The 22,062-nt window shown below is 40.1% G+C and overlaps 1 protein-coding gene across 6 annotated transcripts in view; it reads right to left on the minus strand.

Moving 5' to 3' along the window:
* Positions 1-8,109: 8,109 nt before the first annotated feature.
* Positions 8,110-22,062, minus strand: part of HSPH1 (heat shock protein family H (Hsp110) member 1) — a 28,088-nt gene continuing 14,135 nt past the window's right edge. For 4 of the 6 annotated variants that reach the window (XM_055360349.1, XM_004054341.4, XM_019039757.3 and 1 more), the window contains 11 exons: positions 21,464-21,692; positions 19,885-19,991; positions 19,470-19,603; positions 17,032-17,237; positions 15,262-15,393; positions 12,605-12,742; positions 11,659-11,784; positions 10,479-10,586; positions 10,260-10,379; positions 9,888-10,049; positions 8,110-9,008 (listed from right to left, as the gene is read on the minus strand). In XM_055360349.1, the coding sequence (XP_055216324.1) occupies positions 8,802-9,008; positions 9,888-10,049; positions 10,260-10,379; positions 10,479-10,586; positions 11,659-11,784; positions 12,605-12,742; positions 15,262-15,393; positions 17,032-17,237; positions 19,470-19,603; positions 19,885-19,991; positions 21,464-21,692 (1,669 nt within the window). In that variant the 3' untranslated portion in view covers positions 8,110-8,801. The remainder of the gene's footprint in view (positions 9,009-9,887; positions 10,050-10,259; positions 10,380-10,478; positions 10,587-11,658; positions 11,785-12,604; positions 12,743-15,261; positions 15,394-17,031; positions 17,238-19,469; positions 19,604-19,884; positions 19,992-21,463; positions 21,693-22,062) is intronic. The other 2 variants (XM_055360348.2, XM_055360350.1) reach the window with 1 other exon arrangement.

A 22,062-nucleotide genomic window follows, 5' to 3' on the forward strand; every position in this document is an offset into this window, starting at 1 on the left:
GTGCCCAGGCTGGAGTGCAGTGGCGTGATCTTGGCCCGCTACAACCACCTCCCAGCCGCCTGCCTTGGCCTCCCAAAGTGCCGAGATTGCAGCCTCTGCCCGGCTGCCGCCCCGTCTGGGAAGTGAGGAGCGTCTCCGCCTGGCCGCCCATCGTCCGGGATGTGAGGAGCCCCTCTGCCTGGCTGCCCAGTCTGGAAAGTGAGGAGCGTCTCTGCCCGGCCGCCATCCCATCTAGGAAACAAGGAGCGCCTCTTCCCAGCCACCATCACATCTGGGAAGTGAGGAGCCTCTCTGCCCGGCCGCCCATCGTCTGAGATGTGGGGAGCACCTCTGCCCTGCCGCCCAGTCCGGGATGTGAGGAGCGTCTCTGCCCGGCCGCCCCGTCTGAGAAGTGAGGAGACCCTCTGCCTGGCAACCGCCCCGTCTGAGAAGTGAGGAGCCCCTCCGCCCAGCAGCCACCCTGTCTGGGAAGTGAGGAGCGTCTCCGCCCGGCAGCCACCTCGTCCGGGAGGGAGGTGGGGGGGTCAGCCCCCCACCCGGCCAGCCACCCCGTCCGGGAGGGAGGTGGAGGGATCAGCCCCCCGCCCGGCCAGCCACCCTGTCCGGGAGGTGAGGGGCGCCTCTGCCCGGCCACCCCTAATGGGAAGTGAGGAGCCCCTCTGCCCGGCCAGCCGCTCCGTCCGGGAGGGAGGTGGGGGGGTCAGCCCCCCGCCCGGCCAGCCAACCCGTCCAGGAGGGAGGTGGGGGGGCCAGCCCCCCGCCCGGCGAGCCGCCCCGTCCAGAAGGGAGGTGGGGGGGTTAGCCCACCGCCCAGCCTGCCGCCCTGTCCAGGAGGGAGGTGGGGGTTCGGCCCCCCGCCTGGCCGGCCACCCGGTCCGAGAGGTGAGGGGCGCCTCTGCCCGGCCGCCCCTACTGGGAAGTGAGGAGCCCCTCTGCCCGGCCAGCCGCTCTGTCCGGGAGGGAGGTGGGGGGGTCAGCCCCCCGCCCGGCCAGCCACCCCGTCCGGAAGGGAGGTGGGGGGGTCAACCCCCCGCCTGGCCAGCCGCCCCGTCCGGGAGGTGAGGGGCACCTCTGCCCGGCCGCCCCTACTGGGAAGTGAGGAGCCCCCCCCCGCCCGGCCAGCCGCCCCGTCCGGGAGGGAGGTGGGGGGGTCAGCCCCCCGCCAAGCAAGCCGCCCCGTCCGGGAGGTGAGGGGCGCCTCTGCCCGGCCGCCCCTACTGGGAAGTGAGGAGCCCCTCAGCCCGGCCAGCCGCCCCGTCCGGGAGGGAGGTGGGGGGGTCAGCCCACCGCCCAGCCTGCCACCCTGTCCGGGAGGGAGGTGGGGGGGTCAGCCCCCCGCCCGGCCAGCCAACCCGTCCAGGAGGGAGGTGGGGGGGGGGTCAGTCCCCCGCCCGGCCAGCCGCCCCGTCCGCGGGGGAGGTGGGGGGGCCAGTCCCCCGCCCGGCGAGCCGCCCCGTCCGGAAGGGAGGTGGGGGGGTTAGCCCACCGCCCAGCCTGCCGCCCTGTCCGGGAGGGAGGTGGGGGTTCGGCCCCCCGCCTGGCCGGCCACCCGGTCCGAGAGGTGAGGGGCGCCTCTGCCCGGCCGCCCCTACTGGGAAGTGAGGAGCCCCTCTGCCCGGCCAGCCGCCCCGTCCGGGAGGGAGGTGGGGGGGTCAGCCCACCGCCCAGCCTGCCACCCTGTCCGGGAGGGAGGTGGGGGGTCAGCCCCCCGCCTGGCCAGCCGCCCCGTCCGGGAGGGAGGTGGGGGGGTCAGCCCACTGCCCAGCCTGCCGCCCTGTCCGGGAGGGAGGTGAGGGGCGCCTCTGCCCGGCCGCCCCTACTGGGAAGTGAGGAGCCCCTCTGCCCGGCCAGCCGCCCCGACCAGGAGGGAGGTGGGGGGGGGTCAGCCCCCTGCCCGGCCAGCCACCCCGTCCGGGAGGTGAGGGGCACCTCTGCCCGGCCGCCCCTACTGGGAAGTGAGGAGCCCCTCTGCCCGGCCACCACCCCGGCTTGGAGGTGTACCCAACAGCTCATTGAGAACGGGTCATGATGACAATGGCGGTTTTGTGGAATGGAAAGGGGGGAAAGGTGGGGAAAAGATTGAGAAATCGGATGGTTGCCGTGTCTGTGTAGAAAGAGGTAGACATGGGAGACTTTTCATTTTGTTCTGTACTAAGAAAAAATTCTTCTGCCTTGGGATCCTGTTGATCTGTGACCCTACCCCCAACCCTGTGCTCTCTGAAACATGTGCTGTATCCACTCAGGGTTGAATGGATTAAGGGCGGTGCAAGATGTGCTTTGTTAAACAGATGCTTGAAGGCAGCATGCTCGTTAAGAGCCATCACCACTCCCTAATCTCAAGTACCCAGGGACACAAACACTGCGGAAGGCCGCAGGGTCCTCTGCCTAGGGAAACCAGAGAACTTTGTTCACTTGCTTATCTGCTGACCTTCCCTCCACTATTGTCCTGTAACCCTACCAAATCCCCCTCTGCGAGAAACACCCAAGAATGATCAATAAAAAAAAAATAAAAAAAAAAAAAAAAAAAAAAAAAAAAAAAGAAACATACAGAAAAGTGCCCAAATACAGGTATATATAGATCATTGAATGTATATGAAGAGAATGTATCTTTGAACTCCCACCCAGATCTTCTGTTTCAATGTATTGCCACTGTTTCCATCCAATAAGATCCCAGAACTAAGTTTTGTCACTTGAGCTGTGTCAAGAGATAGAAAATTATCAGTCCCTCGAGAAGCCACCCTCATGCCCCCTCTTAATCACGTTCTCCATAAGGATAACCATTTTCTTGACATCTAATATCATCTTTGAATTTTGCATATTTTCATACTCCATATAAATAGGATTATATAATAAATACTCTCTTATGCCTGGCTTCTTTTATGCAGGAATATGTGAAATTCATCCATGTTGTTGCATTTAACAATTGTTCTTTCTCACTGCTGTGTATATATTCCACAATATGAATATACCAATTTTTTATGTTTGTTTACCCATTCTGCTGGTGATGGATGTTTGGGTTGTTTCCAGTTTGGGGATATTATAAACTGTACCTGTAGGAAAAAAAAAAAAAAAAAAAAAAAAAAAAAAAAAGCCACACTTTCACAGAAACCACGAAGGGGGTAAATAAAACATCAGTGTGTTTGTGTGCAACGGTGGCAATGAGAAGTAAAAAGCAAATGCTGATATAGGAGAAGAAAGCTAACACTGAAGAGGTAGACGAGGGAGCACCTCCCCAGCCAACATAACTTGTAGAACTTCCTGGGTGTCCACCCTGTGCCAAGATCACTCAACACATCATGTGCACAAATTCCTTTAATCTTCAACCACCACCTTGTGGAGGCAGAAACTGAGTTGACAGAGAAAATCAGCTGGAGAGGTTAATGCCAAGGCCATATGGATTGTGAAAAATGCAGCCAGAATGTAAACCCAAGTATGTTTGACTTAAAAGCCAAACAACCACTTACACTTTCCAGTGCTCCTTCCCTGCTCAGCTGGGCCAGTACTGAGTGCAAGAAGGGGTTGTTTCCCAATTCTCCATGCTTTTCTGTATTTTATTAATAATAAGAGCCAGAAGCAACAAAAAGGAACACATTGATAGGAAACCCCTGGGATGGTGTATGTGTCCATGCGGGGGATGATGTACGTGTCTGTGCAGAGGATGTTGGGGGGTGAGGGGTGGTGGTGATGCAGGGAAGCAGCCCCTGAAAGCACCAGTCCAACAGTGAACTACAGCGAGATACTCAACTGCCTTCATTCACTCGGCTACAGAGAGGCTCATTCTCAGTGGGACTCAAAGCTTCAGTGATTAATGCAGAAGTCAGTTAAACATGTACAAAAACCTATAGAAAGGTGCAGAAAGCCATTTTGCATCAATTCCAAAATTCCTCCTGTGAAAAGCGGGAGAGGTATAGGGAGTTGGGTATATGTGATACTTGAACATCTATAGCCAATGTGAAAAGGATAATTACAGAAAAAATGTAAATGGATGAGTCTATCATCCGTTTATCTACAGAATAGATCATCAGTGCTTAGAAAAGGAAACTTCAAATTCTTAGCACTGAGACATCAGTTATCAAACAGGACACCCCACATACAGTCAACAGCCCTGTGGTTGTCACTGGACTCACCTGGGAAGCTTTTAAAATCCTGATGCCCAGGTCCCATCCCAGACCAATTACATCAATCTCTGAGAGTATATGTCAGTATTTTGTACAATTAGCCCCTGAGAAATTCTAATATGCAACCAGGGTTAAAAGTCAGTTTCGAGTCCAATGCTCAATGAAAAGGTATGCTTTGTTGTTGTTGTTTTTTTTAATGAACAATTGCAATTGTCCAAGCCAGTATCTCTCAAACATTTTGGGACACGATCTTCAGTAAGCCTGTACCTAATTTATGCCAAACAGATAAAAGCATCAAGAAACAATCCTTGGCTGGGCATGGTGGCTTATGCCTGTAATCCCAGCACTTTGGGAGTCCAAGGCGGGCGGATCACTTGAGGTCAGGAGTTTGAGACCAGCCTGGCCTCATACGTCTTTTAGTAGACACATGGTGAAACTCTGTCTCTACTAAAAATACATAAATTAGCCAGACGTGCTGGTGCATGCCTGTGATCCCAGCTACTCAGGAGGCTGGGGCAGAATTGCTTGAACCTGGGAGGCGGAGACTGCAGTGAGACGAGATCGTGCTATTGCACTCCAGCCCAGGCGACAAGAGTTTTTTCCGTCTCAAAAAAACAGAAAACAAAAACACCAATCCTCACCTTAACTCCTTATGATGCATTGATATTTTGTTTCATTAAATTTTTTCTTTTTTTTAAAAAAAAAATACTGGTCTCGATCGGCTTTACAAAACACTGGACTAAGAATCTGCATTTTGTAAAGAAAAGCTTCAGTGTTTCATATAAACATGGGTTTAGAAAACCGGATACAGCCTGGTGAAAAAACAGCAAATCTTAACATGGTTGGATTTTATGGCTAATTTCAGGGAAGAGATTTTGAGTCCTCCCACGGAGTTTTCAATGACGATACAAGTGCATTTTCACAGTGCTAGTCAACTTTCATCCCTGGCTATGTGCATGCCGACTTTGATCGCTCCGCCACCGGAGAGAACATGGGCCTTACAGTTAGATCTAAGTTCTAATTAACATATATTTTAGCTTGGTCAGAGCGTCACCCCATTTTCCCACCTGTAAAATGGGGGAAACAATGCAACAATGCCTTTCTGAGAAGATCGCTGTGAAGCCTGAGTGAAGATACCTGGCACAGTGCCGGATTGCTTAAAGATACTCAGAAAGGGCCATTTTACTTCCTTCTCTTTGAGTGTTATTTTGAAGTTCAAAGTCACTTTCCCTATAACTGAAGGACAAGGGACATTGTTGGTTGTCACAACTGGGGTAGAGAGGTGCTACTGACATTTGATGGGTAGAAGCTAGGGATGCTGTTAAACATCCTACAAGGCACAGGACAGCCCCCACAATTGATTAGCCGGCCCCAAATGTTAATATGCCAAAGTTGACAAACCCAGCACTAGAGGAATCCACCATGGCAGAGACTGGCCCAGTCAAGGTTATATAGATTTGGATGAGGAAATGGGGATTCACAGAAATTGGATTAATTACCTAAAAACCATAGCACTCAAGGGGCCAGCAGGAACTCTTGAACATGAAACAAAATCTTTTCCAACCCCAAAAGATCTTTCCACTACACCATACTGCCTGCCACCTGCCCTGAAGCAGTATAAGAACTGTTAACAAGCCCATGCTATGCAGTTCTAAGAAAACTAAACCACAAGTGACTGAAAAGCTGTTATCCTAGAGCTTTCAAGTATGCCCCCATTCTTATTTCCAAATCACATGCTAATATGGACTAAAAGACAACTAGTTTCGACTAGTTGTCTTTTAAGAAGTCTCTAAGGCTAACAAACTAGACCAATACAAGAAAACCATAGCACACATGCCAGAGCAAATAGGGGAACACTTCTCATCATTCTGCCCACTTAGAAGAGCTTAACCATACCAAAATTACTCAGTACTTGGAGAGAGTCAACCTCTCTCCAAATATTTGTATAGACTCCATCTTCCCAGAAAAGCTGATGTCATTGTTTTGTGCTATGAAAACTATGATAGATGGCAAGAGATATTACTCCACAACAATCAAAACACCACAGGCAAAATAGAAGTCTGGATATAAATTGACAAGTGGTAATGTAGAAAAAAAAGTATCTTGAATGCTGCTTACAAACGCAAGTCATTAATCACAGTAGCTAAAGATTTTAGCCCTTCAGAAACTAACTTCCAATAGGCTATTTTGTAGAGGCAGGTTACACTAGTCAAATTAATTGCACTATTTCTTTTGATAAATAATCAAGCAAACATTGGGATTTTACCCAAGAAAAGTAAGTTAATCATTGCTCAGACATAATATTCATGACAAAGTAGACTCAAAATTCAACTGTTATTAAAAATGGACGTTGTTTAGAAATATTGTCACAAAATGACAATTTAAAATGAATTGTAAAATTTAATCTTTAAACAGCATTTATTCAAACTGGTACATATCTTTGAGATCCTCGATGATTACTAGGTATATATCACAACTGTTTGAGCCAACGATATTAATATGTTATTATAAAGTAATCGACATGACAATACTTTTGCCCGCATCCAAAAACGCAGTACACTGATTTAGGCCAGACTGACTGATGCTCCCTCCCGTCATCAGGTTCTATTTTAGGACAGGAGGAAAAACATGTTTTCCCATTCACAGTTTTTAAAAATCTTTTTTAATGGATGTCCTAATTGTACACAGAACACAAACCTATCTTCACTTCTCAATGTGTAAATGTGTATTTACTAAGTATACATTAATGTGCATTAAAGACATTCAGAAAACATAAAAACCAGAGAAACATATTAACTGCATAAAAATTTAAAGTTGCTAAATGGTAAAGCAGCTAGAAATTATAAAGTAGGGAAATGCTGAATAGCTGACATAAAGATTCTTAGAACATTTTACATTCCAATATTACAAATGAGTACAATATGCAATGCATGAAAAATAAGCCGATTCTGATGTTGAAGCACCTATCAGACGTACAAATGACGAGCTACCTGGTCTAGATGGAATGAAGTGTTAGCTTTAAAATTTGAGTTAATTTAATAACTTACATCTTCACCCAGGAAGCATCAGAGCTGAGGAAATAAACCTCAGCAGTCAAGTGTTACTAAACCTCACAGTTTGAAGATATTACTCCATGTGATGTGTGGAGCACAGAGTAGCTAAATAGTACTTATAATAAATTGGCTATAGTTCTAAGATTAATCCCTTGTGGAAGAGGGAAAGTTGGCCCTCATCAAGATCATAAATGGCTGGGCATGGTGGCTCACGCCATGTAATCCCAGCACTTTGGGAGGCTGAGGCAGACAGACTGCTTGAGCCCAGGAGTTCAAGACTAACTTGGGCAACATAGCGAAACCCCAGCTCTACAAAAAAAAAAAAAAAGAATAAACTGTTGCACCCTAGTGAGGAGCTGGTTGTCACCTATCCTAAGTGCTATCCTAAGTGCATGTGTCTTCTCCCCTACCTCCAACACTACTTCAATTTTGTGCTTACAAAACAACCAGATAGATTCACTGCAGCATTATTTAGAACAGCAAAAATGAGAAACACCTAAATCTACCAATAGCAAGATTGGTATTTTTAAGTATGTCTTTATAATGAACTCACTACATTTATGCAGTTACAACACTTGACTGTATTTACTAATTTCCCTGGCATAGAGTTTTTAAAAACAGCCTACAGCACTATAACATAGACACTCACACAAATATACCCCCATCATTAGGGGTAAAAGGCTCCCAGGATGTATAACGAAGTGTTAACAATGTTTTCTTCTGGGTGGCAAGATTTTAAGTTTTATTCACTTTATAGTATTTTTAAAATGCTTTAATGTAATAAACATATGCTATTTTTCTGTCAGGAGAAAAACATTTTCACTTAGAAAAGAGAACATAAGCAGTAAAAAAGAAAAACTGGACACTAACTTCATTTCTGCTAGAATAATTCATATTCTCCCTCATCTCATTTTTTAAATTAGTGACAAAATCAACAGTTTAGAAATGACACCATAAGATGAACTTTATTTTAAAGCTCATAAAAGTGTTCACAATCAGTTACAACAGGATCGACATTTCTTCCATTCCACACTTTCACATGACAATATACTGTATAGTGAGAGAGAAAGTTTAAAGTTTTTGTTCTGCATGCTGCTAACACATTTGACTAGCTTTTGTTTTACTCACTGAATTTTTAATATCAAAGCAAAAAGTCATTTTCTCTTGGACAGAAATGGTTTTAGAAAGCCCTTATGAAGTCAGACTTAGTCTTGTTTATAAACATCCACACCCACACACATGCTGAATGGAGAGCAAAATGCAAGAAAACTACCTTGGCAGGAACAAATGCTTAAAGATTTTAATCACAGCCCTCTTGAACAAGCAGTACAGTTTTTTTTCTCCAAAAGACAAAAGTCAGTTTCATCCTCAGTGATGCAAATGGTGAGACTGCACAGAAAGCTTAGTATGAATTCACAATTCCACAGGAATCTGAAAGTTACCAAGGCAATTTTCCCTTTTAGGATCATAAAGACTACAGACTTAGCTTTTTTTCTTTTTCCATATAATACACAAAATTTCTAAACATCCTTAAAAAAGAAAATATAAATAGTTTCAGTATGTTATGTAGAGTCACATACTATGGCAAAAATATTTTATTAATTGAAGGAATAGGCCAATTTAAGGTTATCTAGTCCAAGTCCATATTAACAGAATTTTTCTCATTAGGGTAACATTCACCATTCTGATGTGGAGGTTCAGCACCAAAATTGTTTTTGTCTTCTAAATCTTCTTCCTTTTTATCAATATTTGGGCCATTTGGAGTTCTTTCCAGTTTGGGTGATTCAATTTTTGGTTTCGGTTGTGTTACAACGGGTTCACATGTGTTGTTCAATTCCTAAAGAAAACAAAAACTAGTTATCAGATTAACTCAGATCCATCCAGTTCATTTTCAACTGCTTCTCCACATACCCAACCCACTATTTTTCTACCAACTCCAATTACACATAAAATAATTACATTTTCTCATTACACTTGCCCCAAACCACAGTTTACATTCTGACCAAAAGAGAGTATTAATATTCTTCCACGATGTGTTAGGACTATGTACTTACATATATTCCTTCAATCCTCACAACAGTGTTAAAAGACAGAAATTATAATCCCCACTTCATGGAAGACAATGGTTCAAAGAGGTTAAGTAACTTCAAGATCAGGAAAACTAGTGAGGAAAGAGCTAGAATTCAAGTTTACAGCTTGAAACTGACAGTGCTTAAAAGGGTCACTTTTCCTTGACCTTCACTGTGTTTGAACATTACTCCAGAAGAACACTTTTCCCAGTTTCCTTCCAGCCTCACATACAAGACCTAGAATTTCCTAACCCCTTTTTCCTTACTTTGTTTCCCTATAGCACTTAACATCTCTGATAGATGACACAGGCTTGTTTACTGTTGGTCTCCCTCCCATTACAAGATGAGTTCCATAAGGGCAGAGACTACACTTTGCACACTTGTTTAATCCTGAGAACAAGGACTGGTACATGACAGGTGCTCAACAAATACACTTGTTGAAATGAATGAATAAATGGAGAAGTGGAAATTCAACAAACTTATGAGGTCTTCTGTATTTTGTGACAGAATAATAGACTAAGAAAAGCTGGTTTCAGTTAGGATGAGGTAAAAGATTTACAGGAAAAATTGCTATGTTGAAGGTTCAAATGATTGCAACTTGAGTCCGTAAGTGAACCCCGCAGTAAACACAAGACAGTAACACTCACCTTGATTTTTGTTTTAATTTCCTGAGCACGTACAACTGGATCCTGATCAAGACTCTTTTTAGCCTGAGCATTCATGACATTATTCATCCATTCCATCACTTCATTAACAGACTTCTCAACTTTTTTCATTTCAGACTCATCAATATGGTTGTATTTCTCATCCTGAACAAAAATAACACGGTCATTCTGTAGAATTTATTGAACAACAGTATCTCATTTGACTCAACTTTCCAGGAAGCTCAAGTTCAAATCTACCTCTAACCTCAAATACCAAAATTTCAAAGTTAAGACTATTCATGATGATTCCCAGCTTGTGTTAGCTTATTAAAATCTAGGTTAACTTCCTCCCTATGTACAAAAAGACTGACTCACCTTATTTCTGAAGTCAGCTGCTATCTTGGCATAGTGCTGCAGCCTCTGTCCTAGTTCTTCAAACATTTTTGGCCGTTCTTCGGCTTCCTGAAACCGAACTTTAACTGGAGTGCCAATTTTCTAAAATAAAATGTAATAAATTAATAGTTATCATACTTTTATTTTAAAGTCTATAGTTTAAAACAAAAGTACCACCTTTTGGGGGAGAAAACGACCTACCATTAATTCTTCCAACTTGTCAACATATGCTTGTTTAGCTTGGTCCTCTCCTTCTTCATACAGCCAGTCTTCAGTTTCTGTGAGGAGTCTCAAAAAATTTTGATGATCCTTAACACAAAACATGACAATATTAGTGGCACTCGTACTTCAGAATTTTTCACAACAAAGAGGTATTCTCACACTAGGTAGCTAATCTTATCTAGGAAGGCACTCTGATTTGGCTTCTCTGCCTTGTTACACAGAGACCTTGAAAATGGCTCTCATTGACTTAAAATGTTTTATCTTAGAAGCCCAATCTGTACAATGAAATGTGGTTTCTAGAAGAGTATCTTCCTGCTCTCCAAAAAATAAAACCAGGTCTTAGTAACTTTTTGTTGACTTACACAACTATCAAATGCTGAAGGGGAAGCTATACAAGTTGACAATCACTGAACACATGAAAAAATCATTCCTAACCGGTTCATGTATGGTATGACTTCTACTCTAGCCCTGGGAGGTCCTACCTGGTTCGGTCATCTCAACTTTACAGACCCCACCATAAGAAACTCAGAGAACGTCAGGACAGAGCTAAGAACTGAATTACATTACAAGGTAGCCCAGAGACCTTAGAACTATTAATAAAACAGACTCCAAATTTCACTTTAAATGACCCGTAACTAAATCCTAGATTTTTATCTAGTCAGTTTCTTTTTTCCAAGTCCTATCTTTCACAGTTGTGCTTCTGGGATTTACTCACAGCCATACTAACTGGGAGTCAAGAAAAGGGATAAGGGGAATAACGGGGCTTAGTAAGCTCTGGAATGACTGGATGAACACATCTTATGAGATGAAACAATGACAGGAAAGCTACCGAGGCAGCAGTGTCACCGCATTTGACGTCTTTAAAAGCGAAGATTTTTCTCGTATTTATCCTAGACCCTATGACAGTAATGCCATAGACTCTACATAAATATTTGATAGGTTCTCTCTTCTAGATGGTAAAAATGAAGGGTTTTGGGGGTAGGCTAGTACAAAATAAAACTGCTCATCACCAACAAGCCTCTTTCTCTATAACTTTGTTTTCTGTTTCTAAAAAGTTTAAGTTACATAATTGAGTAAAAGCTTAAGCCTCAACTGTCAATTTTGATATTAAACACTTTATATGAGACTATCTGAACAAAAACAGAGCTCTAAGACATACCTGCTCACATATAAATTTTTCATATGGTCCACACAGCTTGTCTCTGAACTCATACACATATTCCTCAACTGCATTTTTAGCATCATTCCTTTCTTTTTCCAATTTATCTTGCATTATCATCTTACCCTGTCAGGAAACAGGAAAGGTTAATTCCAGTCTTCTAGTTAACTCAAGCTAAATTCTAAATATGTAGACTCTGGGGTTTAAAAAAAATGATACAAAACAAATTTTAGTGTTAACACAGTTCCAATTTATACCTTGTCAAACTCTTCCTACAAACCAAACAGACATTTCCATTTTCTAAATACTCAGGCTGAAGTTTGATTTTTTTAACATTGTAACAGATTACACAGACTTCATATTTAATGCTAAAAAAAAAAAATCAAGCTACTGCTTAAATGTAATTTTGTTTTCTTGTATACAAATGGTTATCCATATTCAGATTAATACTGGCCAATGTATAACAGTCACACCACTCTGCCACATTTTTAAATCAAAGATAAATAAATGGACTACAGTTTATTGTTAAATAAACTCCCAAATACAATGTTCCCACCTCAGTATGGAAAAACCAAATCTCAATTATTTCACATATTATTCTAGAATTTCAGACTACTAAAAAAACACAATGTATTCTAATAGAAATATTTAGTGTGCCGTGAAATTCCAAGTGTACTGTGCTCTGTTATGATTTACTGCCATCCGATTTTTTCACAAGAACTCAGCCAATCATGTTATATCAAGCAGAATGATCAAGCAGAAAGATTTTTTTTGTTAAAAAAAATTAAACTGCAAAATTCGTTAGTTTTGTCTTCATCCTATCCCTAAAACTATATAAAACTTGGGATGAGAAAGAATTATGGCCATTTATCTACTAGAAATATAGGTATCAGGGCCAAGAAACTAAACATATTTCAAAATAAAAATATTTAATTGAAGTACTTACCTCTGTCTCAATATACATGTTAAGAAGGTCTTTCCCTAACTGCCAGACCAAGTTGGCTTCAATAGGCAGCTCAACATTCACCACCTTTATTTTGGGCTTTTTAGCTTCTGGAGGCTGGTCAACTTTTTTTTCATTTGCCTTGGGAAGAGGAATAAAAAAAGGAAAAAATTTTAAACAACCCACTTAGAAAAACACAAAAAAAATTTCCTCATACTTACTGATGACTTGGGCAAAAATAAAATCTCTAAAAATCATAAAGTTGGAAGGGTCTACAGGATCATCTAATTCCCACTATTTAAAATCAGGGCTGCTATTAAATATGCCATACCTTCCTTCAGGAATTCACTGGGATATTTTTTTCTTCTATATTGAACAATCTCTCCTGCTAAAGCTTTTCTTCGCAAGTCTTTACTTTCTAAGCCCTTTAAATATTCTTGTAAATCCCATGAGTCAAAAAGTGAAAATTACTAAATTATCTTTATAGACTCTAGAACCTGTCACCTAAGGATAAGCTTCGACCAGTACAAAACACGTTAGGATCATCTTAATTCCTATAATATTAAAGGCCCTATATGCCAGTATGCCTGCTTTAATTACAACTAGCACTATGCTGATGAGTGCCTTTTAAAATTTCCTTATTGAACTTGGAGTATATATATATATACTCCATACACACACACACACACACACACACATATTATTACTATCCACCTTTGAATTGTATCATTTCTCATAAGCAACTTTGCAAGGTAAAAAGAGATGAGTCTTAAAGTAGCAAATGGACTGATGTGACACATGCCAATCATTTATGTAGGTTTTTCAAAATATGTAAATACAGGGCTAAAGAAGTTAAGTATCTCCTGTGGCCTTCAATTTTCCAAGCCTTTGCTATGCATTTCCATTTCTGCAGGTTCCTACTAATACAAATGACAAAGAACACAACTGAGCAGACTCAGTTGTATGACAGATCAGATAACAACCACAGTGTGTAACATGTATCCTGTAGGTAGGATGGTAAAATGGGAAGAGACTGGCCCATGAGGCACAATAATCATAGCCATAGATAATTTTGAGGAGTTATAATGGATTAAAAATCTTAGGCACTTTATCGAAGAAACTGGGTCTAGAAAGTTCAATGACTTGCCTAAAATTAAAGAGATGGAATTAGATCCCACGTTCCAGAGACTGATCTCAGTGTTCCTTAGAAATCACCTATCAAGTGCCATAAGCTGTATCACTACGGATGAGCTAGGCAGTCAGCCTACAGTCCTCCCCACATCATTTTCCTGCTAGTGCACACAATCCTTCAATACATTATGCATGCTCTGAGGGCATGAGCCACAGGAAAGAAAAATGAATCCAATCAAACATACACCTAGGAAGACACTGGAGAGCAACAGATGTTGGGAAACAAATGGATAACAGCACATGTATGGAAGTTAAATGAAGACAAGACAACCTGATAGTACCCAATTAAACCAACTACTGACAAAACCAGCATCACAAAATGGCAGTTCAACATGGAATGGATGAGGAACCCTCTCCAAAGGGGTGAGTAATCATGCTCCAAAAGGTTTGAGACTAGCGGTCCTACCTACAACTAAGGAGCATGAATGAGATCCTACCCAATGTCATGTTCTAGACAGGTACTAAGACTATCAGCAAGAGCTGATGTGTATGCTCATCCCAAGTCAAGGAGTGTGCTGTTGAAACTAAGCATCTATTTTTCCAAATAACCACCATCATCACACAACTTAACAGTAGAAAACAGAGAGCAGCTTTCAGAAATCAGAGTCAGGACCCATAGCTCACATTGGGAGCCCCCAGGATCAATGAGGGGACAGAAAAATTAAAAACTGGAAACTTTTACATAGTATAGAAACCTATCCTGACCCAATGAAAGATTCTGTAATTTGCCTGAGGATAAAAAACTCTACCCTCAGAATGTAAGAGAAACCAAACAACCAAGAGCAGGCTAATTATTTACATGTAACTTGTACAGAAAATAAAGTTCTACAAAACATACAGTGATTCATAGTTAACAACAGAAATTTTTCAATATCCATCTGACCATGAATCTTAAAGGTCTGATTACAAACTGTCATTTTCCAAGGCACACAACATCACTATTTAAGTTAGCTTCCAATACCTACTGTGGAAGCAGGACAAAAAAATAATTACCTTGAAGTGCAATCTGGTTATTACCAGATCACCATATTTAATTTACTTAAATTTGACCGATGGCTTGAGAGGAGAAAGTTTACTAGACTCCTATAGCCCATATATTTATCATCTGATTAGTTCAAGTGAAAACTAATCATGTAGCCCTGGGAAATACCAAGTTCTGCCTTTGGTATCAGAAGATACCTCTGCTCTTTGAAAGACAACGAACTGTATACATTAGTCTCTTGTTACTTCGAGTGGCAGTTAATCAAGAGAAGCTTTTAAAAGTTTAAAGCAGGACATTCAATTCCCTTAATTGAGCTTGAATACCTCTAACTGGTTTTAGTTGAAAAATACATAGAAAATCAACAGAAAAAAATCCTACACAGAATGAAATCATTTGGTGCTTGCTCTTGAAACTGCAATTTAATGATATCATTAATGATTACACGTTGCAACATTGTCTAATGGAATGAACTAGAAGAGTCACTCACTTTGTCAGCATCTGGGATTTTGTTTTCTTCTGAGGTAAGTTCAGGTGAAGGGGGAGACTGTGAGGTTTGTTGAGCATCAGTTTGTACCTGGGGCTGTGTTCCAGCTTCACTGTTGTCTTGCTGGACATTTTTCTGAAATGAAAGCCCAGGCACAAAGGATGTAGAAAGCAGGTGTACTTCTATAAATTTTTAAAGTTAAAGGGCACCAAAGAAAGTACACTCAATTTCTGAAATCTGAACAGGTGGGGAGAAAAGGTACTGGATAAAAACAAAATGAACACAAAGTACTTGAAAACTTCTGTAGAAATTCTAAACCTGTAAAAAATTCTTTGAATGACAGTAGTTAATATCGTTAAATAACACAAGTAAGCATTTAATTGATGTGATGACAATCAAGAATCAAGAACTCGCCCTTAGGAAGCTCATCTAAGTTAGTACAGATATTAATTCTCTAAGGCACTGGAAACAGATTACTCCAGGCCTCTTTCCTAGAAACGAGCTTCCAAAACCTATTTTACCAGCAGCCATCATGGATCTCAACGTATCTCCATTTCAATTTACTAAACAATTACATAAAATGGCCAATTATCAGTTATTTCGGGATTTATCACTTCAGCTTATAGATAGCCAAGACTCACTCTGTCCCCACTTTCTGTGATCCAGCTACTTATACCTTAAAAGATCTCAGAGTAAAGTATAAATGCTACATATTAACAATCCTAATTAAAAATTTGGTAAAGAAAAAGAAGAATGAACCCTAGAGTTTCCTAATTTTCTTTTTTAGTAGCCCTCAATCCCTAATATATTAGTGCTTGCTTGATCTTTACCCATCTTTAGAAGAGGGCTGAAATACTCTAGGTTAACTACTTTCTGTCCACACTGAACTCTCTCATATTTTTCTTCTAAGGTCAAGATTCTAAGATAGACACTGAAGTATTTAGAAACAAGGCATTCCTGATATCCAAAAGGTACTAAAGAGATTGAGAAAGTATATGGCACTCATCATTTAACCCATTACTGTACATTAGAATTTTTCTAGATGAGAATAAAACTAAGGTTCAGAATGTTTATGTTGCTTAGATGTTCTAGAAAGGTAACAGTGATCACTAGATAACGCACTTTCTCACATCTTAACTAAAACACCACACTGCCTCCCTCTTAAGCTACTTCTAGTTATTCCCTAGAAATAAACTGTAATTATTGTAATACTTTAGCTTCCTAAAATTCTTCTGTTGACCACACAGAACTAGCACTCATGCTAATGATGAATAACAACTCTTACTATACGCTACAGACACTTCTCTTCCTTCCTCCCACCATACAGAAAACCATGTAAAAATAAAAACAAGTTCTAAAATATCAAAGCCAATTTTGCCATACAATTTAAAAAACTTTAATATTTGGTAGCTATTTCAAACAGTTTTTGTAGCAGTCTGTTTTTTAAGTTTCTTAAACGTCAGTCAACATTCGACTTCTCAATGTGTGGTCTATGTCTTCAAAAAACCAAAAAACTCCCAACTCAATGAAACATCATCTACTCTGTCATATACTAGTTACTTCAAATTAAGTTACACAGAATTTAGTCACAATTCACCAAATTTCAAGCTGTGTATTACCACTAACTGGCAAGCGCTATTATCATTACCTAAAATTCTGATCAGAATTATTTATGAAGGAAAACATTCATTTTAACCCTTCCCTACCCAATTCTCCTATAGCTTAGAACTAAGTCAACTCTATTCAAACACAAAGGTTTATCCACAAACTTACATCAGTGTCTGGGTTTTCTGGTGGTCTCTGATTCAGACACTCCATGTCAGCTTCAGAAGACATTTCATTCTCCTCAGTTGGGACTTTCTCCACCATAGATGCCGTAGAGATGGTGAAAATGCCATGGGTGTTGACTCGCACTTTGACTTTTACTCTAGATTTTTCTCCATCTTTCTGTGCAGAAACATTCTGAACTACAAAGCGGCCTAGAACAACAACAACAACAACAATCACAAAATCACAATTTATTTAGAATTAAGTCTAAATCTCTACAGAGGAGGCCAGGTGGGTGGTTCATGTCTGTAATCCCAGCACTTTGGGAGGCCGTGGTGGGTCACTTGAGCCCAAGAGTTTGAGACCAGCCTGGGCAAGATAGTGAGATCTGTCTCTACAAAAAAAATACAAATTAAAAAAATGAATAATAAATCAGCCGAGCACAGTGGCATGCACCTGTAGTCCCAGCTACTCAGGAGTCTGAGGTGGGAGGACTCCTTGAGCCCAAGAGTTCAAGGTGGCATTGAGCTATGATCACATCACTGCACTTCAGCCTGGTGACAAAGTGAGACCGTGTCTCTTAATAAATCAATAATGACAAAGTGAGACCGTGTCTCTTAATAAATCAATAAAAATCTATCTGTGTAAAGGAGACAGATAAGAAAAATACAAAGGCTAAAAAAATAACACTTGAGAACTGCTATTGTAAAATCTTCTACCTAGTCTTTACCAAATTGAAGTCCTCTAATATATAACTATGACCTCTTAAAATATATACACTTGAAATTAATCTTAGCATGCCATAAAAACTTTCAAAGGTAAGAGCACTCTTATAACTATTTTATTTAACAATAGGCAAACACTGAGTCTAAGATACTGATAACAAGCAGTCCTTGTCTCCTCCTACCCTACTTCTCCAGATGGGTGAGCATAAACTGGACATGAAAATCTGTTTGCAAGCATAAGGAAGATGATAGCAAGCACATGCTGAATTTTAATCCTATAACCTTTTAAAGAGTACCATTCTCTTGGTTACATAATCAAAACATTTAGCTGTTTTAAATAAGGGAGGCGAGCCAAAATCTGTATGAAAGCCTGAAATTATTATGTACAATACAGTGGGGTTCCAGAACATTACTAATGGTTAAAAGTGTAGACTTTAATCCAGACTGTCTGGGCTTGAATCCTGGCTGTGTGACCTGTTACAAAAGTTACCTTTCTATACCTCTGAGGATTAAGTACAGTGAGCACTTACTACAGAACCAAGTGCTAGGTGTAAGTTATAGCCACAAGTAAGTACTGTTACTCCAGAGACCACTGAGTCAAAAATAAGTATTTTGAACCTATTATGTGCAAAGCTCTAAATGGAATTTAACTGCCTAGTATTTAAAGTGCTGTCTATATAAACACACAGAACTATAGATTTAATTACAATGTCACTGAAAGATGAAGGAATACACCTTGATTAATTGTCAAATCAGTAGTTCAGGAAATATTTGCCAAAAGATCCATCTATCTAAAGAAACAGCATTTACTCTGGAAAGTGGGATGTAAGATGGCTCAAGTATGTACGACGTTTTCAGTTTCAATCAAACATGAAAAATCAGATGCCATGCCAAAGAGCTGGGATTTTATCTTCCACACAGTAAAGAGTTAATGCACAGATTCCAATTTATCAAAATCTTACAAGTCTACATGCAATGATTTCTTTTCCTAAAAATAAATTCATGAAAACTGTTTTAAAAACAATACACCACAACTCTGGGTCAGAACATTTTAGCCTTTAAAGTAGTAAGAAAGAAAACACAACTGATCAGGTTGGACTCCTTCAAACAATTTATTTATGAAAAGGTGTGAGGCAAGGGTACGTCCTGAAAAGACCTAGCAATATTGGCAAATTTCACCTATGGTCTGGGAAAGAGAGTTACTATGGGTAAAAGTAGATGGATGCTGTCAAGTGTCCCTCCAAAATATGTACCAAAAAAAACTTATCTTTAGAAAAGATAACACAATGGTACACTTGAGAAGTAGATTCACAATGGTCGTTGACTCCGGTTTTAAATTAAAGTAACAGACTGCAAATTACACTTAACCTAGAGAAAAAGTTAGTATTAAAAGCACGGATAATCCTTTATATACAGACTGTATCAGAACAGTGAAAATATTAAAGTGTTCATATATATATACACACACATACATACTTTTAAGTAACAGCAGAACTCCAAGTAACAGAACTACCAAGTCATTCTATCTCTAGACCAGCTGACTCCTCAATAAAATGAAGATATTTCTCCATCACCATTATTCTAAACAGAAAATGTCTTCACACAGAATTATGTTCCCCTCAACATTACTAAGAATAAGACAACTTTTAAAGTTTGTACAATGAGTGAGAAGCTAAGTCTTTAACTAAAAGAGTAAAATATACACAATGAACTCCTTACCTATTTTTGCTTCTGGATATGGAACTCCTTGGGGATCAGAATAGAAAGCTTCTAGCTCAAAAGGCCCCCTTCTCAGAAAGGTGAGAACTTTGGAGAAAGGAGCAGCATGGTTTCGGCTAAACACTTCATGAACACTAGAGAGAAAAGAAAAAGGCATTCAGCAGATGAAGAACTTAAAATATGCTTACTGTGCTACACAAACAGAAAAGAGACTTTCTAAAATCTTTATCAATTCTATCTCATCATTTACAATACCAAAATGAGAGAAATATTTTGGTAGATTTGGTTGTTGAAAGATTCCAGGTAAATTAATGACTACTAGAGAAGTCATTTGTTAATGACTCTACTACAGAAGTCATTTGTTAATTTTTCTTCTTTACATTATAGTATCTGAATGTTATTTTCTGCTACATACCCTTCAGTATCTTCTGAATCATGGTTCCAGATCAGAGATATTGGAAAAGGAACTGCATCTGTGACGGAAAATTCTCTAACTTTAAATGCCGGGGAAAGTATTGCACACTTAAAAAAAAAAAAAAAAAAGTCATGAGCACATGAACACTTCCCAGTCATCTTTTAATATAAAACTCAATTCCAATGGATGGACAGGGTTTAAAAAAAAAAAAAAAAAAAAAAAACTCACATTCCAGAATTGTTTCCAGTATATTTCATCTAAACAAAGAATTTATTTTACCATCTAAATACTATGCCAATTACTAGGTACAAAGACAAATAATATATCTTAGGATAACGATGATTAATCAATAACAGGTTTCACAGGGGATTAGGAAAAAAGCCTGGTCTTTCTAGAAATGCCTTGCTGATAGCAATTTCAAACTGTATCACTTTTGAATATGTATAATACATACATACATGAACAGTTCTGTCTACACTGCTTTCCCCAAATGTCTGAGAAACCCCCCCAAAGGGCCATAATGTTCATATTTTTAAGTAATTTTGTAAATGAAGCAAGCATTGGTAAATTCAAATTTGGGAAAGGCAACACCCAACAGATAGGTGGACAATTCCCTATTTAGACAGGACATATAAAAATAACTAAATAGATGATTAAGCTGAATAGACCAAAAAAGTCAATTCATCATTTACTATAGGATCCTTCAAAAGAGAGGCCAAAATTAGCTCTACTTCTGAAGAAAATATAAACTTCCATCATTTGAATCAGAGTTAATTAAGGAGGCATATTCCCTTATGAAGAAAAAAGCAAAAACAAAAACCCCATAAAACAGGATGGATAATACAATGGATTATTATTAATAATTAGTATCTACATATTCTTCCTTTTATAAGTATACAAAGGCAGTCACTCTAAATACCTTTGTTTACAGAATCCTGTTTCATATTTTAAAAACTGCTACTAGCTTAAAACTCAAATGTTAACTTGAAACTTTATTTAAAACTATATTTAGATCTTGACTATAATATCCTAAATATAAACTAATATTTTCTTTTTTTAACCGAATAACTTCTAGATTTGGTGTTTTTCACCAAACTAACTTCATGATTCTGGGCTGCCTTTTTATCTGATAAGCAGATTAAAAATCAATTTGGCGATAAGAGAGGGTTATCTATTTTCTAAAACCATTTGTTAATATTCCTAACACCCTGAAAACTTCCCCTAAATCAACTCCTTATTATATCAGATTACCACTGTAATTCCCCGTGTGCTTTTTAAGTAACAACTGCCACTACCACACAGCTAATTAGTGTTTCAGCTGTGTTTGCTGTGATATCCTCAGAATCATGCCTGTTTTTGATTTCCAGCTTGAGAAACACCAGCTTGGTAGTTCTTTCAATTGAAATTTACTGGATCTTTTAGATTTGAGTAGCCTTATCTCCCTACAGCTTTACGGGTTTGTTTAAAATGTCCTTCTGCTACCTAGACACAGGTCTCTGTTTATTATCCCTCCATGACGACATCCAGTGGAAACTGTTTAAGGACTGTACACCAAGCAAAAGCAGAGTTGAGAAAGTACCTGTAATGCACATCCTCTGGCTACTGCTTCATCTGCATTGAGTGTTGTGCTAATATCTTTTCCAAAGAATTTGGCAATTCTTTCCTTCACAGCTGGAATTCGTGTAGCGCCTCCAACAATCTCAACTGCACTCACATCTTCTACTTTGAGATGAGTTTGTTCCAACAGTGAATAAAGGGGTACTTCTATCTTTTGCAGAAGTTCAGCACAGAGTTCTTCAAATTGTGACCTTAGCAAATAAAAACTTGTTTTTAGAAAAGTTAAGACCAATATCCTGTCCTACTTTTGACAACCCAATGAATTTCATTATTTTCCCTCTCAGACACCTTGGATCCCACATGGGCCAAGTTTAGCTGTATTATAGTTTATAGCTCTTTTGTTTTTGATAAATACACCAAACAGGTGCAGAAAGATGATGCGGAAGACAATCAGTTCTCCTGGTATTACTCAAACAAATCATTTTACATGCTTATGACTGCCATTTTACCTTCTAAAATTTTTCCCCCTGACACAGAGTCTTGCTGAGTGCAGTGGCACAATCATAGCTCACTGGAGCCTCAAATTCCTGGGCTCAAGGGATCCTCCCACCTCAGCCTCCT

The sequence above is a fragment of the Gorilla gorilla genome, chromosome 14 (assembly GCF_029281585.2).
Source record: "Gorilla gorilla gorilla isolate KB3781 chromosome 14, NHGRI_mGorGor1-v2.1_pri, whole genome shotgun sequence".
Lineage (NCBI taxonomy): Eukaryota > Metazoa > Chordata > Mammalia > Primates > Hominidae > Gorilla > Gorilla gorilla.